The sequence below is a fragment of the Mirounga angustirostris genome, unplaced genomic scaffold, assembly GCF_029215605.1.
Source record: "Mirounga angustirostris isolate CCGP_5_RB_7025 unplaced genomic scaffold, mMirAng1.0.hap1 SCAF_1, whole genome shotgun sequence".
Lineage (NCBI taxonomy): Eukaryota > Metazoa > Chordata > Mammalia > Carnivora > Phocidae > Mirounga > Mirounga angustirostris.
Window position 1 is genome coordinate 85,818,334 of NW_026991709.1, and position 27,332 is coordinate 85,845,665.

General features: G+C 34.8%; 1 protein-coding gene across 1 annotated transcript in view; it reads right to left on the bottom strand.

Moving 5' to 3' along the window:
- Positions 1-27,332, bottom strand: part of PIK3CA (phosphatidylinositol-4,5-bisphosphate 3-kinase catalytic subunit alpha) — an 87,712-nt gene that overhangs the window by 3,726 nt on the left and 56,654 nt on the right. Inside the window, exons 7-20 of the mRNA XM_045903352.3 lie at positions 17,533-17,638; positions 16,866-17,018; positions 16,640-16,774; positions 12,619-12,743; positions 11,649-11,730; positions 11,173-11,337; positions 10,847-10,950; positions 9,271-9,442; positions 6,865-6,971; positions 6,223-6,344; positions 5,294-5,372; positions 1,522-1,692; positions 846-963; positions 586-737 (exon numbers count right to left, since the gene is read on the bottom strand). Coding sequence (XP_045759308.1) covers positions 586-737; positions 846-963; positions 1,522-1,692; positions 5,294-5,372; positions 6,223-6,344; positions 6,865-6,971; positions 9,271-9,442; positions 10,847-10,950; positions 11,173-11,337; positions 11,649-11,730; positions 12,619-12,743; positions 16,640-16,774; positions 16,866-17,018; positions 17,533-17,638 — 1,791 coding nt within the window. The remainder of the gene's footprint in view (positions 1-585; positions 738-845; positions 964-1,521; positions 1,693-5,293; positions 5,373-6,222; positions 6,345-6,864; positions 6,972-9,270; positions 9,443-10,846; positions 10,951-11,172; positions 11,338-11,648; positions 11,731-12,618; positions 12,744-16,639; positions 16,775-16,865; positions 17,019-17,532; positions 17,639-27,332) is intronic.

Genomic DNA, 27,332 nt, shown 5'->3' on the forward strand with positions numbered 1-27,332 from the left:
ATAATGCCTGGTACATCAGCAGTTTACTAAGGATTTATTAAATGTAAGAACTGGTCCATACTAAAGCCTTTAGGATTTAGGCTAGGGCCAGGACAGAGTTGCAGATAAAATGGAATTTTATACAGGGTTTCTGAACGTACTTTAAGGTTTAAGATAGACTGATTATATACCAGAAAGCGGTCGGAAAAATTATAAATAAATGTGGTAATTATAGCTGACTGATTTCCTCAAATTGTAGGACTAAAAAATATTGTCTTAAGCACTATACATTATTTATCAGTATACAGAAGGTGTAGTCCAATATTTAAATAGTAGTAAATAAAAACCTTTAATATATTAAGAAGTTTAAGAATCACTTTCTTAGGCCTTAAATCATTTCAGGCCTTCATTAATAAATTGGTTTTTCTTTCCATTTTTCTTTATAGCATTAAAAATAAATACAATAAAACAAGAATAAACAAATACATTAAAATGCTCAGGCCAGAATGTTAATAAAACATATTTTAAATTGCTTGAAAAATACCAATTACTTTTGATAGAGCAGCAAGAATTTTGTACTTTGTATTTTTGATTTCTTGAACTTACCTCTCAAATTCTCTTGTCTTTGTGCATTCTTGGGCTCCTTTACTAATCACTATTAAGAAATCTTGTGTCAAAACAAATGGCACACGTTCCCGTTTATAACCAAATTTTTTCTTCTTGTGATCCAAAAAGTGTCCAAAATCTATATGAAACAGCTTTCAAAAATAAAGAATTATATTATAGCTTGACAAATGCAGAAGTACAATATCCTGAATTAATAAATTTAAGAATGTGAAAACATCTTAAAAAGAGAAGGCTATTACTTGTCCATCATCTTTAACCATGATGTTACTATTGTGACGATCTCCAATGCCCAGAATGAAGGTAGCAACACAATAACCAGCACATGAACGTGTGAACAGGTCAATGGCTGCATCATATCTATAAAGAAGAAATAAACACTTAATGAGTAGTGTGGTCATATAGAGTAATCCAGTCCAAATGGGGAAAAGATGGTCAAAGTCTGTACTGAAGAGTGAAAACAATCACTGACATTAAGAAGAGGAAGTAATTATGTCCAAAGATTTGAGGTAGAAAGGACATTTCTGGATATCCTCTGACTAAAGCATAAGTCTTATTATGGTGAAAAAATACTGCAGGTGTCATGAAAAAAATTTTCTTCTAATCATTTTAACAATGAATCAGAAGTAAATTTAGAAATGTTCAATGTTGACCTTGAAAAAAAAGAATAAGCAGAAAAACACATTTTCGATACCTAAAATTGAATGTATAAGTTGGGTAAATAGGGATTCACCAAAATTATAAGTAATTCTGATCATTCAAACACAAAATCTCAAATATTTCAAAAGGTAAGCATATTTTTTTCCCAAAGTAAGTACAAATGTTTTCTATGGTCTCAAGAGAAATGTACGCAACCATTCAAAGACCCGTCTAACAAAACCTTTGATTGACATAGGGAAAAAAGACTAACAGACTCACATTTCTCCTTTGTTCTTGTCTTTGAGCCACTGATGGAGTGTGTGGCTGTTGAACTGCAGAGCGCCTTTCAGACCACCTTTGCACTGAATCTGCATAATCGTGTGAGAATTTCGCACCACCTCAATAAGTCCCACACAGTCACCAATTGACAGACAACCATAAGGTAACATTCTGAAAAGGATCAAGACATTTGCAATTAAGTGACGGAATTTTGAAACAACAAATATTTTAATAGGCAAATACCGGAATATTCTTTATGCAAAGTTGTCATGCATAACCTTTATTCCTTTAACTTTGGTTTTCTTTTAAAATTAGAAAAATACTAGAAAAATCCTAAAATTATCTGCCATCATTTGTTATAACCTTCAACTGAGAAAGCACCTAACTGTATGAGAGAAAAGCACTAAGATTATTGTGGCATTTAAATTTTATCAACATTTATGACTTAAAAAATATGGGTGAATTTCAGCTTGTTTAGCTGACATCTAAATAATACTTTAGGGCAGCAGTTCTCAAATTTTTGGTCTCAGGACTCCTCTATACTCTTAAAAATTACTGAGATCCCAAAGAGCTTTTATTTATGTGGGTTATATCTACTGATATTAGCAATTAAAAGAGAGAAAAAATTAAAGTATTCATTTGAAAATAACCAACTATTATGTGGTAATCTAAATAACATCTTTTATGAAACAAAGAACCTTATATTAAAAAATATTCTTGGGGTTCCTGGGTGGCTCAGTCGGTTAAGCATCTGACTCCTGGTTTCAGGTCAGGTCATGATTGGGGTTGTGGGGCTCTGTGCTCAGCACTGAGTCTGCTTCAGATTCTCTCTCCCTCTTCCTCTGCTCTGCACTCTCTCTCAAATAAATAAATAAATAAAATCTTTAAAAAAGAAATTCTTAGTAAGAAGAGTGACACTTTCCCATATTTTCAAATTTCTTTAATGTCTGGCTTCATAGTACTGAACTGGATTCTCACATATACTTCTGTATTCAATTGAATGCAATGTTTTAATTGAAGCATATGAAGAAAATCTGGCCTCATTCCATTATGTAGGTAGAAAAAGGAGGAGTACTGTAATACCCTTTTCAGATAATTGTAAATATTTTTCTTTGATACTATTCCAAAACTTGACAAAACGTAGTTTCTCAAGTTGCAATACGGAATGTGAAACCGTATCAATCAACTCGTCATACTATGTTACATTAAAATCTGTCTATCTTGCCTCTGAATGGGACTTTTACCCACATGTGACTTGATCATATCCTGCACTGGTCATTTGGAAGATATTAGTTCACTGAGTTACAAAGATCTTTCAGATGGTGATACTTTTCATTGTACCAACTAAAAAAAAAAAAATCACAACTGTTAATATTACCACTGATCTCATCAGAAAAGTCTTTACTTTGGGGGAGCTCTTATGGTGGTACATACAATTTTTTCCAAATTCTAATTTTTGCTTGAAAGCTCAAATTTGATCTTTGACAACAAATACCATCAGTTGTTCACCTTGAAGAGATAGGCTTGTATCATTCATTTTCAAGAAAATGTCTGCCAAATACCCATGTCTCAATAATGAAAGCTTATCTATTAGTTATTCTTTAAGTAAAAATGGTTCCATGAAAAAAGCAGTTAGTATGGCTTGCAACTCTTTAATAACCCATAAATGCCTTTTCTTGATAAAACCATACTTGGGTATGCAGCAGAAGTGCTATATGGGTACCTCCTATTCATCACAGGGTAGTAAAAAGGACATATAGTCAAGGGAGGTGTAAGCAGTTAAACACACAATGAGAAAAACATCCCAACTGGCACATAAGTACTAAAGTATGGTTTTTCTTGCTCTGATGCTCTCCTAAGCTACTGTCTATGCTTTCCATCTTTCTTTTACTTCTTTTTTTAAAAGATTTTATTTATTTATTTGAGAGAGAGAGAGTGACAGAGACAGCAAGATAGAGCACAAGCCGGGAGGAGAGGGAGAAGCAGGCTCCCACTGAGCAGGGAGCCCGATGTGGGGCTTGATCCCAGGACCCTGGGATCATGACCTGAGCTGAAGGTAGCCACTTAACTGACTGAGCCACCCTCTTTTACTTCTTAAGCCACTAAAAGAGTAACAGTCTTCACTTATTTTCATTTTCTCAATTCCATGTAGCATTAACTTCTATTGCCTACCACTCTACTGACTCAACTCTTCTTACAGTTAACCATGAATCATCAAATCTAAAGGTTTTTTCATAGTCCTTATGCTCTTACAACCCATGAAGCACCTGCTACTATAAACTGTGAATCTCTTCCCTTTTTTGGGTCCTGTGAATTACTTATTCTGGTCTACCTATCCCTTTGACCATTTCTTTTACGGAATCTTTCCTTCTACCTGCCCTGGTAAATGTAGGAATTTCTTAAGGTTGTACTCCTGCTCATTCTCTCTTACTTTACATTTTAATTTTATTAATGTTGAACATGCTCATAGTTTAGAGAGTCACGCAGTCCTATAAGGCTTGTGACATAAAAAAACCAAACGAAACCAAACCAAAACAAGCAGAAAATCCAAGTTTTGACAATAAATAAAAATGCCCTGACTTTTTTAAAATAAATTTTTTATTTAAAATCAAACTTTAAATAAAAATTTTTGCTTAAATTACTTAAGTTAAAAAAATTTAGAAAATATTCTAAGACTTAAAAACTTCTTGAAGATCCAACTTACTTTCCAGTGATCTAGCTTAACTTTAAATGCTTTTTAACACAGTCACTCATTTAAAATTAAATACTGCAATTACCAGAGTTATATAGTTAAATCCTTTACTCTGTCTAGTTCTGCATTCTCTTTTGTTTTATACTTCCCTGGAGGCAGTGGTAGTAATGGAATGTATATCTCTCAGACACAGACAATTATACCAAAAGAGGAAACTTGATTCATGTAACACTGTTTTTAAACAGGAAAGCAGAAGGGACAAAGCAAAGAATCAGGAGTTAAAAATTCGAAGTTGATGACCTAATTTTGTGCTTTAGCAAATTACTTGACATGTCCATTTTTTTTCTTTGCAACAAGATGATTCTACTATGTGTCACTGATATATTTTTACATACTAGTTACCCTCAATCTTTAATAGGCATACAAATAAGCCCTAATCTGCTCTGCTGGTGCAGCTAGAGTTGACTCCTATGCCTACTTATGGACAAAAATTCTTTTGGAGAGAGTGGCCTTTGCTGGAATGACTCTAGATTTGCAAAGAGACGAGAAAGAGAAGGGAACACTGTGAGAGCAGAAATGACAAGGACAAGATGAAGCATGACTGAAAACTTAAGACATAACTGCAGAAGGTCGGGCAGAAACCAACAGAATGGCAAAAGCTTTAAGATGAGTTCTTTTCATAAATTTTGCTGTCAAACTGATTCAAGATTAAGAGGCTATATAAAGTTTTAAAATTAGAAAATTTATATTATGAAAGAAACTTTCTTTTAATCACTTCTGAATGAAAATAGGGGGCTTTTGTGCCTCCTATGTCCTGTCCTAAAAATTGACACTCCAGATACAGCTGCAGTCTTTGCCAACTTATGAGAGATAGCTCTTCTTGCCTAGCGGCATCTCTTAGCTATTCTATGCCAAGGAAGAGGAAGACAAATGAAAGTAGTGTAATCAACTAGTATTAATTACTACTCCCTACATTTCTTCATAGATACATGCCCCTTTATGCTTTATAGCTGATGTTTACTAATAGTTTACTTTTTCAGGATAACTTTCAACATATATGTTGCCTTACTGGTTACCTACCGAAGATCAAGACCTTGGTTTTGCCAGATATTTTCCATAATGCGAATTATTTGAAGTGTTAGCATATCTTGCCGTAAATCTGCAATTCAAATAATATGTATCACCACTTAATGCCATAAATGCAAACCTGGGTGTTAGGTCATCATGTTACTTTCAAAAGAAAATACATACAGCTAAATTTACTTTCAAATTAATCTGTAAAGAAGCAGTATTTTGATTCTCTAGCCCATTTCTAAGGTATCTGCATAACCCCATCTGTATAACAATGTAGATAAGCTAGCATGTATTTCATAAAAATTTTATATATATATAAATATATGTTTATATTTAAACATTTAAAGTACTTATTTTTTTGAATCCTTAAATTTGAACCTGTTTATAAATATTGGGGTTAACAGAATTCAGTGCTGAAATGTCATTTCTCAATGGAAACCCATCCCTGATCCTCCCATTGCTTCCTGCCACAGCCTGTTTTCCAAGTACATTAGGACCTTCTTTTATATTTCTTAGCAGACTACACATTTCTTTTTACCGTATTGTAATTTTATTTTTGTAATTATTTGTTTAATGTCTCTCTTCTCCCTGCTAGACTGTAAACTTTAAGAGAGCAGGGACTCTGTTTTGTTTATTCTTACAATTTGATGGCCTAGCACATCAAGTATTTATGGAATGAATGGATATTCACACAGCTAAGTAAATAATAGTTAGAAACTTATTTCAGGCCTTTCGATTCTAAATTTAGTACTTCTTTTCTTTTTAATAATTACAATACATTTTCTAGAAGTTAAGACATCTGTTTAATATTATATATTTTACCACATGCATATTCCTTAAACAGCTTTCGATAAGTCTTCGTGATTCATAAATATCCTGTGTATAAAAAGATAGCTAAATTCATGCATCATAAGTTCATTAATACTCTTCCTTACCATCCCCATTTTTAAAGATGATCTCATTGTTCTGAAAGAGTAACTCTGACATGATGTCTGGGTTCTCCCAATTCAACCACAGTGGCCTTTTTGCAGAGGACATAATTCGACACTCTTCAAGCCTTTAAAATAGTTAAAAACTTTACTAGGCACCTTACTTTTTAAATTCTTTTTACCTTCAAATTTATTTTAAAATACAAAGACAATATAGTTTTTTGAAGTGTTATAAAAACTTAAAACCTTCTCAATTTCATTTATGAATTCATTTCTAAGGGAGTATAAAAAAATAAATATTAAGCTTAAAACTTTCTTATATAATAGCATATGAATTTTCAGCAAATATAGGGATATGCCATTCGTTTTACAGACATTACATTTCATTTTTGAAATGAAACCAGAAATTCTGGCCAGAGAAAAGTTTTAAACTCTGTTATTAAAGTAATAAAAACTCATTCTGACTAAATGCAGTTCTGAACTTAAGAAATCTGAACAACTTATTTTGCAAGGTAGGACAATGGCAGGGGGAAGTATATGTAATTGAACATTCTAATTATAATGGACCATTTTAACTTTTCTTAAGATTTTCTCCAGGAAGGGTGCTTGTTTAAATATAGCAATAAAACTTCCAATAAGGTACATTACCTGAGATTTCCTAGTTGATGAGCAGGATTTAGAGGAGATAGGAAACCTTGTAGAGCATCCATGAAATCTGGTCGCCGCATCTGCTCAACTAAAAACTTCATCTGTACCTGATAAATGAGCATAATCACGTTTCAAAACTGATTTCGTGAAAGGTGAAACTAGCTGCTAATCTCTTTTATATGTTGGAACCTCAGTATTGTATAGTGTAGGAATCCGTATCGTGTATTCTGATGAGAAAGGTTTCTTGGACACAGAGCAACACACCACAGGCAGCGGCAGGAGGGGCAGCTGTGTCCTGTCCTGTAAGAACTCTGCACGCTGACACAGGCATTGTTTTGGCTCTAGAGCAGGGCTTGGGCAACTACGGCAGTTTCTGTAAATCAAACTGTACTGGATACAGCCAGGCCCATTCATTTAGATACTGGCTGCTTTCACACTAGAATAGCAGAGTTGAGTCATTACAACAGAGACTGCATGGCCTGTGAAGTCTAAAATATTTACTATCTGGCCTTTCAAGAAAAAGTTTGCTGACCTTTGTTACAGAGAAAAAACTATGGAGATATCAGGTTAGCTTAGTAACTTTACTTTTAAGCTTTGCTTTGAAAACACCATTTCATTTCCTCTCTGTTGGGTAAAAAAGGTCTAGCGAGGCTAAAGGCAATTGTTTGGAAAAGGACTTCTAAAAACATTTGTCACACCAAGTCGCACACTATACTCAGGTTCCGGTATATATGCAGAAACATCTCTTTAATCAACTGAAACCAGAGCCCAGACTGCTGAGCTATATCATGCAATAACTGCCATTTCATTTTAGGAAATCTTCATCTATCTAAGATATAAAAGGTAAAGTGGGGGACAAAAGAGCTTAGAAGCTAGGAATTCATAATAAATTAATTTTCATGCTGTAATTTTAGTAATAAAGTTTTCTTTTTGTCCTTTTTCACTGTGGCTAAGTGAGTAGCTGGAAAATCTAGTTATCACTGACTAGAGCAGCTCTTGCTCATGTAAAGGCATTTCTTTTTCTATCACTATCAACCCTAATGTTAGCACACTGCTTCCAATGCTTTATCACTATTATGATAAAGCATGAAACCACCCAAAGAAACTGTTCTTGTTCCTATGGCATTTTCAGTTTCCTATCACAATCCCATTTAAACCAATAGTAATGTGAATAATGACTTTCACATTCCCAATTAATCCACTGTATCAGAGCCAAGCTGTGATATGAAAATTCCAGCTAAAAGAAATGCCTATATTTGCAAAATAACTGATATCTAGTTTCTTTTTTCTTATCTGTTACAATATAAATATGGTAAGTTTTATTCTTTCAAAGCAGTCTAGTCCCCTCTGGCTCATGATTCCAGCATCAGAAACGGTGTAATAATAATTATTATTTTAAAATTTTTTTTTAGACAGCACGTGTGAGCAGGGGCGGGGGCAGAGGGAAAGAGAGAATCTTAAGCAGGCTCCACGCCCAGCACGGAGCCCAGTGCCAGGCTTGATCTCATTACCCCGAGATCATGACCTGAGCCAAAATCAAGAGTTAGATGCTTAACCAACTGAGCCACCCAGGCGCCCCCACAATTGTTTTCTAATATCATTATTTGAACTTATATTCCCCAAGTTCAATAAAATCAACTCAGTTACTCACTCTATGACACTTAGATTAATACAGTAACTTCCTTTAAAATTTTTTTCATGCAGTATCAATGAAGATGTTGGAAAAATTCATTCAGTACTGCTAATTTACATTCTTTGTGCTTGGGGACTAATATATTGGGATTTTTTTTTTCCCATTTCATTAGAGGTGAGGAATGATCTCACTTTTTACTACAGGATGTGGTAGATTGAAAAAAGGACAGAGAGGAGGAAGAGGTCATGAAAACATATTCCTCAGTTACACTAGGCTAGATTACAGATCACCAGTGTGTGATAATGTTCACCGCATGACTGAGAGTCCATTTTAAACTTAGAAATGTACAAATTAATTTCTTTACACTTATTTTCAGGGTCATTACTGAAAGATAATGACACAAAATAAGGAAAAATAATTTTAAAAGTCAGGGTTGTGTAAAGAGAAGGAAGGGAAAGAAGAAAGGACTAATATTTACTGGGCACCGCCTGCGTTCTGGGGACTGTGATATGTGTACTTCAGTGCATCTCATGTAATTTAATTCTCACAACTACACTATGTAGAAAGTATCACTGCCATTTATAAAGGAGGAAAATGGATCTCAAAGACTAAATAATGTGTCTAACATTACACAGTTGAGAGGCGGTGGCACTTGGATCCAAATCCTGATATGCTTGATTCTAATGCCCACAATCTGCGTCTACACCGGGCTCTCAAATTACCCTGCCCCACCGCAATGAAGGGTTTCAAAAACAAACTAAAGATTCACGTACCTTTTGTGTTTCATCCTTCTTCTCTTGTTTGAGAATGTCAGTTAAGTTAATGAGCTTTTCCATAGCCTCAACTTGCCTGTTTAGGTGCTTCAAATACATCCCACATGCACGACAATAGGACTCCAAAAGAAGGCCAAACCTCTGACTAACAGTTTTATTGTGCATCTCAGACCTAAAAGAGCAGCATAAGATTAAAAAAAAAAAAAAAAAAAAAAAAAGACCCACATACACACACGCACGCACACACTGCATTACATATATGGTCTTAAATAAGTATACGTATATAGTCTTTTTTTCTAATGTTATAATCATACTAACAATAAAATGATTTAAAATCTATCATTTGGAAGCAAAATAATCAAGAATTTAAGATAGTTCCTGGAAGTGTAAATTTAATAAACTAGCCTATAGGCCTATTTCAACTACTTTTCATTTACTAATCTTAGCACAAGATATATTAACTATAGAGAACAAAATGATGGTTACTGGAGGGGAGGTGGTTGGGGGCTGGGTGAAATAGGTGATGGGGATTAAGGCGTTCACTTGCTTTAATGATGAGCACTGGGTGTTGTATGGAAGTGTTTAATCATTATATCGTACATATTGTAATACTAATATGTAATACTAATATTATACTGCATGTTAACTAACTGGAATTTAAATAAGAACTTAAAAGGAAAGATATATAAACATGAAACAAGTAAATTCAGGACAAAAGTAATAAAATGAATAGGGAGGGAGTGAAGAGCGAGTGAGTACTATTTGACTCTTGTGGCATACATGTCCCTTTTCTATATTGTCTTTGAATTTATGTTATTTTAAACCTAGCTTCGAGATTCCATTTTGATTCATTTTAACATTTAAAAAATCAAGTTAATTATTAAAAAAGTCAAATTAATTATAAATCTTTCTAAATTTAGGAAACAGTGTATGGCTTATGATCTCACTTTGAGTATTAGATAGATCATATTCTACAAAATACTTTTAATTCTTTTATTTATTTATTTGAGAGAGAAAGAGAGAGCAAAAGAGGGGAAAGGGGGGAGGGTGAGGGAGAAGCAGACTCCCCGCTGAGCAGGGAGCCCGATGCGGGACTCAGGGATCATGACCTGAGCTGAAGGCAGTTGCTTAACCAACTGAGCCACCCAGGTGCCCAAATACTTTTAATTCTTAATTAGCTTGTTTTCTGAAACTTGAGATTTTTGTCATTATTGTTCTGAATTCCAAGGCAGGATTTTTTTCTTCCCCTTTATTCTGGGTATTTTAATCCACATATAAGTGAAACCAACTGCAATATTAACCAATATTAATCTAGCATATTTTGCTTTGCTTAAAGTAAAATCAAAGTCTTTAAAAATATTTCAGCTCTCATTTCTGTATAAAATTCAGCTTTGAATTTTACTGCTTATTTAATATTAAAGAGAAAAAGTTGAAGGGAAGCTTACCACTGGTACAATATACTTTCATTATGGCAAACTCTTTCAAACAAAAACAACAGTATATAATATTTATAGATCTGTTAAGAAAGCAAGTAATATATATCTAAAGAATTTACTGGGAAAATAATGTGACTTACTTTAAATGCCAAAAGAAAAAGTGCCCAATCCTTTGATTAGTCAATGCTTTCTTGAGTAAAAATCTCACAAGCAGGTTATCCAAATACTGTTCATATTTTAGGACCTATGTGATTAAACACAAAGATAAAAACAATGTTGCATCAATCAGGGTCAATTTTTGTATGGTTGGATTTAAAGAAAATTTTTTAGAAAGTAAGTAGGTACTACTGGTAATAAAACTGATTTTAAAAAAGGCATAAAACCAGTGTAGATAAAGATCCACAGTTTGGATAAAGTTGCATGGATTTAGAATAGAACATTATTTTTCTATTTTACATTATTTTACCTGTACTAGCTGAATTAGGTACTGAGAAAGCTTGTCATCTGTTAAGTATTTTTCCAAGCACCGAACAGCAAAACCTCGAACCATAGGATCTGGGTAATTACAGTCCAGAAGCTCCATAGCCTGTTCAGGTTTGATTGGAGGCCAGTCTTTTACTAAGCAGTACATCTGTTATGCGAAAGACAAATCATATTTAAAAAGGAAAGGCAATTGTGAGTGAATTCTCTAAGACATTGTCTTAATTTATTATTTTAAAATTAGTTAAGAGCTCTCCTTATGAATTTGGTGTTTAAAATGTTCAATTCTAATTAATTTTTCAGTGGAAGTGTTGTGAATGATATTTTTCTCCACTATATTATCATTACTAATATAAAACATAGTCTCTTTCACCTCTTATGCAGACTTTCTGAGAGAAAACAATTTGAGCTACACACCAATTGTATACAACAGTTATTCTGTAATCTCAAACATGCATTTACCTGCGCTACTTCATCTCTAGAATTCCATTTAACGGACAGAAGCAGTTTGGGTAGAATTTCAGGGATAGTTACACAATAGTGTCTGTATGGAAAAGACAAAACAAAACAAAAAACATTTTTGCATGTTATTCAAAAGGCCTAGATATCTAAATTTTCAACTATGTAATCTTTCCAAACACTTCCAAAACTTACCATTACTAGCCTTCTTTAAAATCAAAAGAAATCAGCATTTAACACTATAGTTGCATATTTATGCACATATACACTTAGTTATAATGTCAAGAAAGACAAAAGAAAAATCCAAATGGAAGACAGATACTTTGAACAAGTTATGAACTTATTTCATAACACTGTAGAGCTCCTTTTATGTACCTACTTACCCCATAGAAACCATGAGAAGAGTCGCCACTTCTACTGTAGTCACTGGACAAAATTTATGTTTCAATGGACTTTCTGTAGAAATGCACTGCAACTGCTTTATTTAAATAAATCAGTATATAATTCCCAAGTAGTGGGGTAATTTCTTCGTAAGTGAAAATAAAGCACTGCACTATCACTTTGAGGAAGAGTTAAGAAAAAAATGGAAGGAACGCCTAAAAATTGAAATATCTAGACCAACTACATCACAACTAAATTGATCTAAAGCTGTAGGGTACTTTTTTTTTTTTCAGATCTTGAATTTCATTTTAAAAAGCCCCCAAAATAAAATATTAAAAAAAGTCCTATCAGGGATTTAGAATTTTAAAAAAGCCTTCAAGGCTTGAAGGTGGAAGGTTAGCACCAATGCAGCATGATTTTCTAGAAATACTGATCTTTATCCACAGTTTAAAAAAGAATAATGTTTATAATAAAAAGTCACGTAAATTATGCTTTATGTACTTTAATAGTATGGTAGAACCTGCAAGATAAGCCAAGATCCGTTGTTCCTTCTGTAACAGAAGAAACAGGGAATCTCCATCTTAATATTTACCTGTGGCTCCACAGAAAATCTTTCTCTTGCTCAGTGATTTCAGATAGAGGATCTCGGGTACAAATTGCTCGGAGCTGTTCTTTATCATTTTCTCTTAATTCATTGTCTCTAGCTAGTCTGTTACTCTGCAAAATAAAGTAATATCTTATATGATTTCCTTTGCCATATTTTTTCCTGGATTCATGAGTGATCTATAAAAAAAGACAATGGCCAACAACTCTATATTGCTTATTAACTGTTGTGAAACAGTTTATTCTCATCATAAGCCTTTATTTTCAGGGATAGGGGAGAATCAACTTAAGGCAGTATTTGCAGAACAAATCCAGTATCTTAGTTAACATTACCACCAGCCATAGAACAGTAACTACCAAAGTGAGTCAGGGATAAGACCCGACTGGGATACTTGGGGGTAGAAGTGAGTAACTGATTTCTCTTCCTGATGAGGCCCCTACCTAGTATTCTATTAACTAATCTGCTCATGTTTCTGGAATAATATGAAATAGTAAAATAATAAAATAAAAATGTAAATTCTTTCATAATCTTTGCTCGAATACATCCTTATAATCACTGCAAGGCTTTCAAACTTAAAAAGTAAAAGTAAGAGAAAAAAGGAAAAGAAATACCCCCGTTAAAACACTGGACATTAAATGTTTGGAAACTAAAATGAAAATACCATAACCTTTGGTATAATTCCAAGATTCCAAGTAACATATTTATTCCCTTTAAATACAGACATATTAACTGCATAATGAGTAATTATCAATGTATATTAATATATTATGAAAACAAGTATACATCCCTTGGAATGGGTTACACATATTCCCAATGGCTAAAAATGAAAGCAGGTATCCATGCCACTTGGTTTTTATTAATATTTTTAAACATTTTATTAACATTTAAATATTAATTTATCCAATAATATAAATAAATATTATTGGCACATGTCCATCAACAAATATTTATTAAAACACATAGCGTGTGCCTTGTTTTGTTCCTACTGCTGGGGGTCTTAAATAGTAAAAGAACCTGCACTAACAGGGTCCCCATTATAGTGAAAAATTAAATGAACAAATAAAAAAATTGGCAAGTTGATACAAATACTTTGGGTGATGTAATGGAGAATGACTGAGTGGCTATACTTTACACTGGGTGTTTGGAAATGGCCTCTGAGAAGGGAATATTTAATCAGTGATCCAAATGACAAGACAGAACCACCCACACTAAGATCAGGAAAAAGACCACTGCAGATGGAGGAAACAGTGAAAGTGACCCAAGGAGAGAATGAGTTTGGAGTGAGGGCGGAACAGGAAGAAGACCTGTGAGCCTGAAGCCCAGTGGATGAGGGGAGCAGTGATGGGAGGTCAGAGCACGTAAAATTTGCAAGTCAGGGTAAAAGGTTTGGATTTTATTTTTAGTGAAAGCTATTTAAGGGATGATTTGATTTATGTTTTACAAAGATTATTCTAGCTGTTTTGTAGACTGAGGAAGACCATTTAGGAGGCTATTGTAATACTCCAGGTAAGAGATAACAAATACTTAACCCTTGATTCACCAGGAAAAGCAGTCATTATTATTTATCATCTTGGTCCAAGTGACTCTTAATATTATTGGCTTATTTTTAGTTGTTTTCATTTTTAACACAAAATAAATGTGAAAAAATTTTGTGAAAAACAATTGTGAAAAACAACTTTATTAGACATCTTATTAAGAATTTATTTATTTATTTATTTATTTAAAGATTTTATTTATTTATTTGAGACAGAGAGAATGAAAGAGACAGAGAGCACATGAGAGGGGGGAGAGTCAGAGGGAAGAGCAGGCTCCCTGCCGAGCAGGGAGCCCGATGCAGGACTCGATCCAGGGACTCCAGGATCATGACCTGAGCCGAAGGCAGTCGCTTAACCAACTGAGCCATCCAGGCGCCCCCTTATTAAGAATTTAAACACGGGCGCCTGGGTGGCTCAGTCGTTAAGCGTCTGCCTTCGGCTCAGGTCATGATCCCAGGTTCCTGGGATCAAGTCCCACATTGGGCTCCCTGCTCGGCAGGAAGCCTGCTTCTCCCTCTCCCACTCCCCCTGCTTGTATCCCTGCTCTCGCTATCTCTCTCTGTCAAATAAATAAATAAAATCTTAAAAAAAAAAAAAAAGAATTTAAACACAGCAGAACCAAATTCATAATCCAAAATGGGCAACATCCTTTGAATGCCATTAACTGCTTGCTCATCAACTGCCATGCATGAGCCTGGAACATACACATCTTATAGATACTGATTCCTGACTTCAAATGCATATCTAATAAGTTCTAGCTTATCATTACTCCTGGTTTTTCTTCTTGTACCTGAACTGTCAAAATGTAATACTTTTGAGAACTTTTATAGTAATCCAAGCAATTTTGTATTTCTACATCACCTTTTTCCTTCCACTCATCTTTTCATACACACCTGCCTGTGATGTTTATCCACTCAAAAAATATATCAAGTAAATTTTGGTGTAAGAGCAGCATTAAAACTGGAAAGAAAGATGAGGTATGGTCCAAGTTCTCATCAAAAAATGTGTGATGAAGTTATTCCTGTTGAATGACTAACTGAATGTGAATACCATATTCCTTTTTGTCCTTGGAAATACATTGTTCATTCATTATATCTTGAGTTTGAGAAAATTCATCTAAGATATTATTTGATGTTTTCCCTATACGATCAATTTGACTATCATCATTAGAGTCTGGAGTAATGATTCTCAAGTGGTGTAATTTTGTCCCCTCTACCTCCTAGGACCTTTTATATTGTTTGTATCTTAGATTTATAAAAGTTTATAAAAATAAATAATTTTTTTTCTTTAAAGAAAAAATTCTAAGAAAAAAAGTCATAAAATATCAATCCTTACAAAGAGTTAGAACTGCTTAAAAAAGAAATTCAAAGCTAATTGAGACGGACTCTGATGGTAAAGTGAATGTATGAATAAAAACAGGAGATAAATGAGTCTTAAAGTAATGATTTTAAATTAGTTCATACTTATCCAAATACCTGCTACATATCTCTGAAAGTATACTGGCAGCAAGGTTATGATTATTACTAATCAGTTTACAAAAGGGATTTGATCTGTAAACTCCTTACTGAGAACACAGCTATAAACTAATAAAGTTCCTCAGTGCAGGATTCCAGCTGCCCCAGGGAGGCATATTTCAGACCTCCTGGCCCCATACTCATTGGTTGGTCTAGCTATAATGTATCACCAAGCCAAAGAAAAAGTGATAAATTGGAAACTAGGGAAAGAGACAACAAAGAACAAAAATACCTTCTTCTCTTAGCACTGACGCCATTGCCCTTGAGAAATAAGAGAGTTAATTGTCCTCGAACCCAGTTATACTGTGGGTCCAAAGTAATGGCCAAGATCAGACAACTTGATCCATATTTAAACTCCCATTTTATATGTAATCTTTTCTAGGGGATTTGGAGTATGGTGGTAACAAAGCTCTCCTCTACTTCCAAGCTCAACTAACAACATACTCATACTTTCGTTTCAACTTTAAGGTTACTATCTCAGAGAATTAAAAAGTTCTTTCTTTAACCCAGTATATATCAGCTTTTCACCCCAACCGTCTGTAATCATTCTTGGCACACTACTGGTTTTTCCATCCTAGCACCTACTGTGATTTATAATCTTACATTTCTTTTACCACTTTAATGTCTATTTTCACATTAGACTATATACGCAATGGAGGTCTCTTTAGGTCACAACTTTATTACCCAGTACCTCTCATACAATAAATACAAACATAGCTGACATTCAATAAACATTTGTTAAATGAAGGCAGGCTAGGGCTCTGAATAAACTAAGAAGAGGCAGAACTGCAGTAACAATATTAGCATATGGAGAATGTGATTCTATCGCAACTCTGTCCAGAGCCCATAGGAGCTATGCCAGTGTAACTAAAACACATGAACCCTTCTTCAAACAAAGAGGATAAACCCAAATCCACCGATTATGACTGATACTTAAGAAAACTCAGTGATCTGCCTTACCAGTCCTGCATGGGAATAACTAAATCCTGCTTCCCGAGACACCGACCAGTTGGCATGCTCTTCAATCACTGACATATCTGGGAACTTTACCACACTGCTGAACCAGTCAAACTCCAACTCTAAGCATGGGGTTTCCTAAGAGATAGAATAAAAGTTATCATATATATTGTGTTTAACTGTCATAAAAAAAGGAAAAAATTCTAATTTATGATAATAAAAAGCTTACTTTATTTGGATTTGACCCAGTAACACCAATAGGGTTCAGCAAATCTTCTAATCCATGAGGTACTGGCCAAAGATTCAGAGCCATTTTTCCAGATACTAGAGTATCTGTGTAATCAAACAAGTTTATATTTCCCCAGGCCAATGGACAGTGTTCCTTCAAAAACGAACAGAAAAATATTCACTACTCTGTGGATTAAATTACAAAATGCATTTCAAAACACTTTTCTTCCCCAGAAAGAATTCAATAACTGTCACTACAATGATTATCTATAATAAGCCACATCAATTTTTTTTTTTAAGATACAAGCACTTTCTGTTTTCCTATCTGAAATTACATGAATTTGTCTTTAATTATAAATAGGAAATATGAACCAAAGCAAGCCAGGCAGATATTGGCATGTAGTCACCTAACAGATATTTGTGGGTAGTCACTCTGCATGTTTAAAAAATTGTGTCAATGCAAACTCAGGAGATACTCATTGTAAATAAACTCAGGAAGCTCTCCTGAGGTATTCTTCTATGACACATTTATTTATTAAAAATTTAAAAATATTTGACTAATTTTTTTAGATAAAGAAAAAATCCATTTCTTGATAAAAATTCAAATCAGCAGTATAATTAGGGGTTTTTTAGAAGTAAATATAATTATTCCTTCTGAAATACTTCACCTCTTTAGCACCCTTTCGGCCTTTAACAGAACAAATGGAAAGGCAAAGTCGAGCAGCACGAGGAAGATCAGGAATGTATATATCATAATTTAGCCATTCATTCCACCTATGTAAGATTTTAAAGAAAAAAAGAATTTACCAAAAAAAGGCTTTATCCAGAGTATATAAACAACTCCTACAAATCATCAAGAAAACAAAAAATCAAAAACAGGCCAGAGATCAACTGGAATAGACATACTTCACAAGATCATATCCAAATGGCCAATAAACATAAAAATGTAGTCATTATTATTTGTCATCCAGAAAATGCAAAATAAAATCTCATGGAAATATGACTATACAAGAGATTGGCTAAAACTATAGAGGCTGATGATACCAATGATGATACCAAGGGAGGGTAAGGAGCTGTAGTAACAGGAAATCTCACACATTGCTAGTGATTAGTATTTGCAAATATCCCCCAAGTGTTAACAAACCAAATGTCCAAAAGTAGAATATATTGCAGTATATTTGTATAATGGAATACTATACAGTAATGGAAATAAACATGTTACTTACAATATGGATGAAATCTTACAAACATGAGTGAAAGAAACTAGACATAAAAGAGTATCTATTGAGTACATTTATATAAAATTCAAGAACAGTTCAAACTGAAAAATAATGTTAGATGTCAGGACAGTTGCTGCCTTTGGGGAGGTGAGAAGGTTAATGGGAAGTGGCAATGTCATATTTCTGGTAAATGTTCTATTTCGTAACCAGCATAGTGGTTATATAGGTATTAACTTTGTGGTAATTCACTGAACTTTATGATTACAACTTATATACTTTTCTTATTATTATGTTATGTTAATCACCATACATCACATCATTAGTTTTTGATGTAGTATTCCATGATTTATTGTTTGCGTGTAACACCCAGGGCTCCATGCAGTACGTGCCCTCTTTAATACCCATCACCAGGCTAACCCATCCCCCTATCCCCCTCCCCTCTAGAACCCTCAGTTTGTTTCTCAGAGTCCATAGTCTCTCATGGTTCGTCTCCCCTCCGATTCCCCCCTCTTCATTCTTCTCTTCCTGCTATCTTCTTCTTCTTTTTTTTTTTTTTTAACATATAACGTATTATTTGTTTCAGAGGTACAGGTCTGTAATTCAACAGTCTTACGATTTATATAGTTTTAATGCATTTGTGCTATACTTCAGTAAAAAAAAATAATTAAAAACAAACTAGCTTATAGAAAAGGCACAGGAAAGAAGGAAATTAAACAAGAAGAGTGAGATTTCCTATTATTATAATTATATTTACTTTTACATATGGTGTAGTTTTATTCAGAAGAACCCGTTAAGTATGTAAGTAAAATGAAGGATATGTAAGCAGAAAGTATTTGAAGTTGAGAATAACTACTTCACAAGAGATAACAGTTAACATTTATAATAAGGAAAGAATAAAAAGTTGCTCTAGAGAGTGATGACAAATATTTATGATAAATTCCTTTCAATTTACTGGATATTGTATGTGAAATTATATCTATATTTGGTGGACATATTTGTAAAGAGCCAATTAACAATACATTGTTGTTTTTTTTTAAAGATTTTATTTATTCATTTGAGAGAAAGTACAAGCAGCAGGAGGGGCAGAGGAAGAGGGAGAAGCAGGCTCCCCACTGAGCAGGGAGCCCAAGGTGGGGCTCGATCCCAGAACCTGAGATCATGACCTGAGCTGAAGGCAGTTGCTTAACTGACTGAGCCACCCAGGTGCCCCACAACACACTGTTTTGTCTTGTTTTGAAACATTATAGCAACAGTTACCAGTATAAAGTCAGAAGTTAGACTACCTAGAGTAGATTCCTGCTCCTACTATTTTATTAAATGTATGACCCTTTGTGATGTGATGAGCACTGGGTGTTATCTGCAACTAATGAATCACTGAATACTACATCAAAAACTAATGATGTACTACTATATGTTAAATTTAAATTAAAAATATGTGTGACCCTTGCTTTTGTCTGTTTTCTCATCTGTGAAATAAGACTAATAATAGTACTTACTCCATAAGGCTGTTGTGAAGATTAAATGAGATAACACAAGTAAAGGGGTGCCTGTCTGGCTTGGTCAAATAACACAAGTAAAGTGATTAGAATAGTAACTGGTCCACAGCAAAAGTTCAAGTGCTAGATATTAATCTAGAAAATCTCCTCAAAAGGCTTTTTCATAATTCTATTTTTTATTATAAATAAAGACCTAACAATAAAATGGCATAAAGTTCTATTTTTAATTAGCCAAACTAAGATATGAACTTTATCAGTAAAATAAGTTCTACTTATGGACAGAGATAAAAAAAAATATGGTCCTTTGATGCAGACAATGCTTACATTTAAGTGGGAGAACTTAGGAATAAGAAATTCTAAAGGGGAAAGAAACAATAAATGCAAGTAGAAGAAATACTGTGGGATCAGATAAGGCCACAATAATTTAAGAAAAACTAAAGATACACATACTCACATGTACCCAAGAGTTTTATTACTTCTAAAACTTTAGAATTGCTTATAATTAATGAGAAATATTCTATACACTTTCTAAGAAAGCTATGTCCTATAAATGTAGTTGTTTAATACTATGCTAATTGACCAAAACATGTTTCTCTCTTCCTCTAAAGTCCATACAGACACATGCGTGCACACACATCAATTAAATTATTTTTAGGCAACGGTTTGATATATATATTCCAAATTTATTCTGATTTTGGGAGAAGACTGGTAACATCTATGAAGAAATCATTAAGTGGCTACTTTACCTAGCATATGGGAAGTACGGATATGGAATAATCACTTAATCTCAGTAAGAATTTTTTTTAAATCAACTTTTCTACCTTTCTAATAACTTCATATTCTTTTATCCTTGATTTTAATTTTGTGAATACAGAAAAGTTAAAAAATCTACTTAAATCCTCATACTATTACCATAGGGATTTTACCCTTTAACTAGAGATTTCTTTTTTATTAAGTATTTTAATTTTAATTCCAATATAAACTTAGTTATATTAGTTTCAGGTGTACAATACAGTGATTCAACAATTCTATACAGTACTCATCATAAGTGTACTCGTAATCCCCATCACCTACTTTTCCTGTCCCCCCATAACCTCCCCTCTGATGACCCTCTGTTTGTTCTCTATAGTTAAGAGTTTCTTGGTTTATTTTTTCCCCCTTTGTTCATGTGTTTTGTTTCTTAAATTCCACATGACTGAAATCATATGGTATGGTATTTGTCTTTCTCTTACTCATTTTGCTTAGTATTATAACTCTCTAGCTTCATCCATGTTGCTGCAAATGGCAAGATTTTTTTATGATTGAATAATATTCCATTGTGTGCGTCTCTGTGTGTGTGTGTGTGTGTGCACACAGCTCTTTAGCCATCCATCTAGCAATGGACACTTGGGCTGCTTCCATAATTTGGCTATTGTAAATAATGCTGCTATAAACTATAGGAGTGCATGTAGCTTTTCAAATTAGTGTTCCGTATTCTTTGGGTAAATACCCAGTACAGGATTACTGGATCATAGGGTAGTCCTTTTTTAATTTTTTTGAGGAACCTCCTTACTGATTTCCATAGTGATTGCACCAGTTTACATTACCAGCAACAGTGCACGAGGGTTCCTTTTTCTCCACAAACTCACCAATACTGTTGTTTCTTGTGTTTTTGATTTTAGTCACTCTGACAGGTGCGAGGTAGTATCTCCTTGTAGTTTTGATTTGCATTTCCCTGATGATGAGTGATGTTGAGCATCTTTTTTTGTTTTTAAAATTTTTATTGTTATGTTAATCACCATACATTACATCATTAGTTTTACATGTAGTGTTCAATGATTCATTGTTTGTGCATAACACTCAGGGCTCCATGCAGTACACACCCTCTTTAATACCCATCACCAGGCTAACCCATCCTCCCACCCCCCTCCCCTCTAGAACTCTCAGTTTGTTTTTCAGAGTCCATCGTCTCTCATGGTTCGTCTCTCCCTCTGATTTACCACCTTCATTCTTCCCCTCCTATCTTTTTTTTTTGCTTAACATATATTGCATTATTTGTTTCAGAGGTGCAGATCTGAGATTCAACAGTCTTGCACAATTCACAGTGCTCACCAGAGCACATACCCTCCCCAGTGTCCATCACCCAGTCCCCCCATCCCTCCCACCCCATCCCCCACTCCAGCAACCCTCAGTTTCTTTCCTGAGATTAAGAATTCCTCATATCAGTGAGGTCATATGATACATGTCTTTCTCTGTTTGACTTATTTTGCTCAGCATAATACCCTCCAGTTCCATCCACGTCATTACAAATGGCAAGATCTCATTCCTTTTGATGGCTGCATAATATTCCATTGTGTGTGTGTGTGTGTGTGTGTGTGTGTATACCACATCTTCTTTATCCACTCATCTGTTGATGGACACCTTGGCTCTTTCCACAGTTTGGCTATTGTGGACATTGCTGCTATAAACATTGGGGTGCACGTACCCCTTTGGATCCCTACATTTGTATCTTTGGGGTAAATACCCAGTAGTGCAATTTCTGGGTTGTATGGTAGCTCTATTTTCAACTTTTTGAGGAACCTCCATACTGTTTTCCAGAGTGGCTGCACCAGCTTGCATTCCCACCAACAGTATAGGAGGGCTCCCCTTTCTCCACATCCCCGCCAACATCTGTCATTTCCTGACTTGTTAATTTTAGCCATTCTGACTGGTGTGAGGTGGTATCTCATTGAGGTTTTGATCTGAATTTCCCTGATGCCAAGCAATGTTGAGCACTTTTTCATGTGTCTGTTGGCCATTTGGATGTCTTCTTTGGAAAAATGTCTGTTCATGTCTTCTGCCCATTTCTTGATTGGATCATTTGTTCTTTGGGTGTTGAGTTTGATAAGTTCTTTACAGATTTTGGATACTAGCCCTTTATCTGATATGTCATTTGCAAATATCTTCTCCCATTCTGTCAGTTGTCTTTTGGTTTTGTTGACTGTTTCTTTTGCTGTGCAAAAGCTTTTTATCTTGATGAAGTCCCAATAGTTCATTTTTGCCCTTGCTTCCATTGCCTCTGGTGATGTTTCTAGGAAGAAGTTGCTGCGGCTGAGGTCGAAGAGGTTGCTGCCTGTGTTCTCCTTTAGGATTTTGATGGACTCTTGTCTCACATTGAGGTCTTTCAACCATTTTGAGTCTGTTTTTGTATGTGGTGTAAGGAAATGGTCCAGTTTCATTCTTCTGCATGTGGCTGTCCAATTTTCCCAACACCATTTGTTGAAGTCTGTCTTTTTTCCATTGGACATTCTTTCCTGCTTTGTCAAACATTAGTTGACCATAGAGTTGAGGGTCCATTTCTGGGCTCTGTATTCTGTTCCATTGATCTATGTGTCTGTTTTTGTGCCAGTACCATACTGTCTTGATGATGACAGCTTTGTAATAGAGCTGGAAGTCCGGAATTGTGATGCCACCAGCTTTGCTTTTCTTTTTCAACATTCCTCTGGCTATTCGGGGTCTTTTCTGGTTCCACACAAATTTTAGGATTATTTGTTCCATTTCTTTGAAAAAAGTGGATGGTATTTTGATAGGGATTGCACTGAATGTGTAGATTGCTCTAGGTAGCATTGACATCTTCACCATATTTGTTCTTCCAATCCATGAGCATGGAACGTTTTTCCATTTCTTTGTGTCTTCCTCAATTTCCTTCATGAGCATTTAATAGTTTTCTGAGTACAGATCCTTTGCCTCTTTGGTTAGATTTATTCCTAGGTATCTGATGGTTTTGGGTGCAATTGTAAATGGGATCGACTCCTTAATTTCTCTTTCTTTTGTCTTGTTGTTGGTGTATAGGAATGCCACTGATTTCTGTGGATTGATTTTATATCCTGCCACTTTACTGAATTCCTGTATGAGTTCTAGCAGTTTTGGGGTGGAGTCTTTTGGGTTTTCCACATAAAGTATCATATCATCTGCAAAGAGTGAGAGTTTGACTTCTTTGCTGATTTGGATGCCTTTTATTTCTTTTTGTTGTCTGATTGCTGTGGGTAGGACTACTAATACTATGTTGAATAGCAGTGGTGATAGTGGACATCCCTGCCATGTTCCTGACCTTAGAGGGAAAGCTCTCAGTTTTTCCCCATTGAGAATGATATTTGCTGTAGGTTTTTCATAGATGGCTTTTATGATATTGAGGTATGTACCCTCTATCCCTATACTCTGAAGAGTTTTGATCAAGAAAGGATGCTGTACCTTGTCAAATGCTTTTTCTGCATCTATTGAGAGGATCATATGGTTCTTGTTCTTTCTTTCATTAAATGTATTGTATCACGTTGATTGATTTGCGGATGTTGAACCAACCTTGCAGCCCAGGGATAAATCCCACTTGGTCGTGGTGAATAATCCTTTTAATGTACTGTTGGATCCTATTGGCTAGTATTTTGGTGAGAATTTTTGCATCCATGTTCATCAAGGATATTGGTCTGTAACTCTCCTTTTTGATGGGGTCTTTGTCTGGTTTTGGGATCAAAGTAATGGTGGCCTCATAAAATGAGTTTGGAAGTTTTCCTTCCATTTCTATTTTTTGGAACAGTTTCAGAAGAATAGGTATTAATTCTTCTTTAAATGTTTGGTAGAATTCTCCTGGGAAGCCATCTGGCCCTGGGCTTTTGTTTCTTGGGAGATTTTTGATGACTGCTTCAATTTCCTTAGTGGTTATAGGTCTGTTCAGGTTTTCTATTTCTTCCTGGTTCAGGTTTGGTAGTGGATACATCTCTAGGAATGCATCCATTTCTTCCAGATTATCTAATTTGCTGGCATAGAGTTGTTAATAATATGTTCTTATACTAGTTTGTATTTCTTTGGTGTTGGTTGTGATCTTTCCTCTTTCATTCATGATTTTGTTCATTTGGGTCATTTCTCTTTTCTTTTTGATAAGTCTGGCCAGGGGTTTATCAATCTTAATTCTTTCAAAGAACCAGCTCCTAGTTTCGTTGATCTGTTCTACTGTTCTTTTGGTTTCTATTTCATTGATTTCTGCTCTGAACTTTATGATTTCTCTTCTCCTGCTGGCTTTAGGCTTTATTTGCTGTTCTCTCTCCAGCTCCTTTAGGTGTAGGGTTAGGTTGTGTATTTGAGACCTTTCTTGTTTCTTGAGAAAGACTTGTATTGCTATATACTTTCCTCTTAGGACTGCCTTTGCTGCATCCCAAAGATTTTGAACAGTTGTGTTTTCATTTTCATTTGTTTCCATGAATTTTTTTAATTCTTCTTTAATTTCCTGGTTGACCCATTCATTCTTTAGTAGGATGCTCTTTAGCCTCCATGTATTTGAGTTCTTTCTGACTTCCCTCTTGTGATTGAGTTCCAGTTTCAAAGCATTGTGGTCTGAAAATATGCGGGGAATGATCCCAATCTTTTGGTACTGGTTGAGACCTGATTTGTGACCTAGGATGTGATCTATTCTGGAGAATGTTCCATGGGCACTAGAGAAGAATGTGTATTCTGTTGCTTTGGGATGGAATGTTCTGAATATATCTGTGAAGTCCATTTGGTCCAGTGTGTCATTTAAAGTCTTTATTTCCTTGTTGATCTTTTGCTTAGATGATCTGTCCATTTCAGTGAGGGGGGTGTTAAAGTCCCCCACTATTACTGTATTGTTGTCGATGTGTTTCTTTGCTTTTGTTATTAATTGGCTTATATAATTGGCTGCTCCCATGTTAGGGGCATAGATATTTACAATCGTTAGATCTTGTTGGATAGACCCTTTAAGTATGATATAATGTCCTTCCTCATCTCTTATTACAGTCTTTGGTTTAAAGTCTAATTTGTCTGATATAAGGACTGCCACCCCAGCTTTCTTTCGGTGTCCATTAGCATGGTAAATGGTTTTCCACCCCTTCACTTTCAATCTGGGGGTATCTTTGGGTCTAAACTGAGTCTCTTGCAGACAGCATATTGATGGGTCTTGTTTTTTATCCAGTCTGATAGCCTGTGTCTTTTGATTGGGGCATTAGTCCATTTACATTCAGGGTAACTACTGAAAGATAGGAATTCAGTGCCATTGTATTGCCTGTAAGGTGACTGTTACTGTATATTGTCTGTGTTCCTTTCTGGTCTATGTTGCTTTTAGGCTCTCTCTTTGCTTAGAGGACTCCTTTCAATATTTCTTGTATGGCTGGTTTTGTGTTCGCAAATTCCTTTAGTTTGTTTGTTTGTTTGTTTGTCCTGGAAGCTTTTTATCTCTCCTTCTATTTTCAATGACAGCCTAGCTGGATATAGTATTCTTGGCTGCATATTTTTCTCATTTAGTGCTCTGAATATATCATGCCAGTCCTTTCTGGCCTGCCAGGTCTCTGTGGATAGGTCTGTTGCCAATCTAATGTTTCTACCATTTTAGGTTGCAGATCTCTCGTCCCGAGCTGCTTTTAGGATTTTCTCTTTGTCTCTGAGACTCGTAAGTTTTACTATTAGATGTCAGGGTGTTGACCTATTTTTATTGATTTGGAAAGGGGTTCTCTGTGCCTCCTGGATTTTGATGCCTGTTTCCTTCCCCAAATTAGGGAAGTTCTCTGCTATAATTTGCTCCAATATACCTTCAGCCCCTCTCTCTCTTCTTCTTCTGGGATCCCAATTATTCTAATTTTGTTTCGTCTTATGGTATCGCTTATCTCTCGAATTCTGCCCTCGTGATCCAGTAGTTGTTTATCTTTTTCTCAGCTTTTTTATTTTCCATCATTTGGTCTTCTATATCACTGATTGTCTCTTCTGCCTCATTTATCCTAGCAGTTAGCGCCCCCATTTTGGATTACACCTCATTAATAGCCTTTTTGATTTTGACTTGGTTAGATTTTAGTTCTTTTACTTCTCCAGAAAGGGTTTCTCTAATAACTTCCATGCTTTTTTCAAGCCCAGGTAGTATCTTTAAAGTGATGATTCTGAACTCTAGATCTGACATCGTACTAATGTCCGTATTGAGTAGGTCCCTGGCAGTCGGTACTACCTCTTGTTCTTTTTGTTGAGGTGATTTTTTTCCATCTTGTCATTTTGTCCAGAAGAGAACAGATTAATGAGAGAACAAAATGCTAACAGGGTAACAACGTCCCCAGAAAATATACTCTAAACAAATCAGAAAAGACCTGAAGCAGGGGGAAAAGAAAGGGAAAGAGAGAAAAAAGAAAAAGAAAGAAGAAAGAAAAAGAGAAAGATAAAAACAAACAAAAACAGAAAACAAAAAAAACAGAATATGATCAAATATGATCAGGCTGGTACATAGATCAGTGCCACACACCAGATTTTGGGTGTATTTTGGTCTGTTAGAAGAAAGTGCCTCTCAAAATTTTAAAGAATGAAAAACCTATATATGTACAAAAATAAGTGTTGATATGATGAAGGGATGGAATATGACTGTAAAGATGAAAATTATAAAAAATTTTCTAAAAGGAATTGATAAGAAGTTTGAAAAAAGAAAGAAGAGGATTTAAAAAAAGAAAAAGAAAAAGGGAGAGAATGTGATCAGGCAGGAGAGTAGAAAAAAACCATACACTAGAGATTTAGGGTATATTTTGATCTTTAGAAAAAACTATCTCAAAATTTTAAAGAGAGAACAACTTATATATATATATATGCCAAAAATACGGGTAACTACTGTGAAGGGACAGAATATAACTCTAAAAATGAAAAATAAAAATGTTTTTTAAAAAAGGGATTGATAAGATGTTGGTTGAAAAAGGGGAAAAGAAAAATTAAAAAAAAAAAAAAGACCGTTAAAAAAAAAAAATTAACTTTGAAAGACTA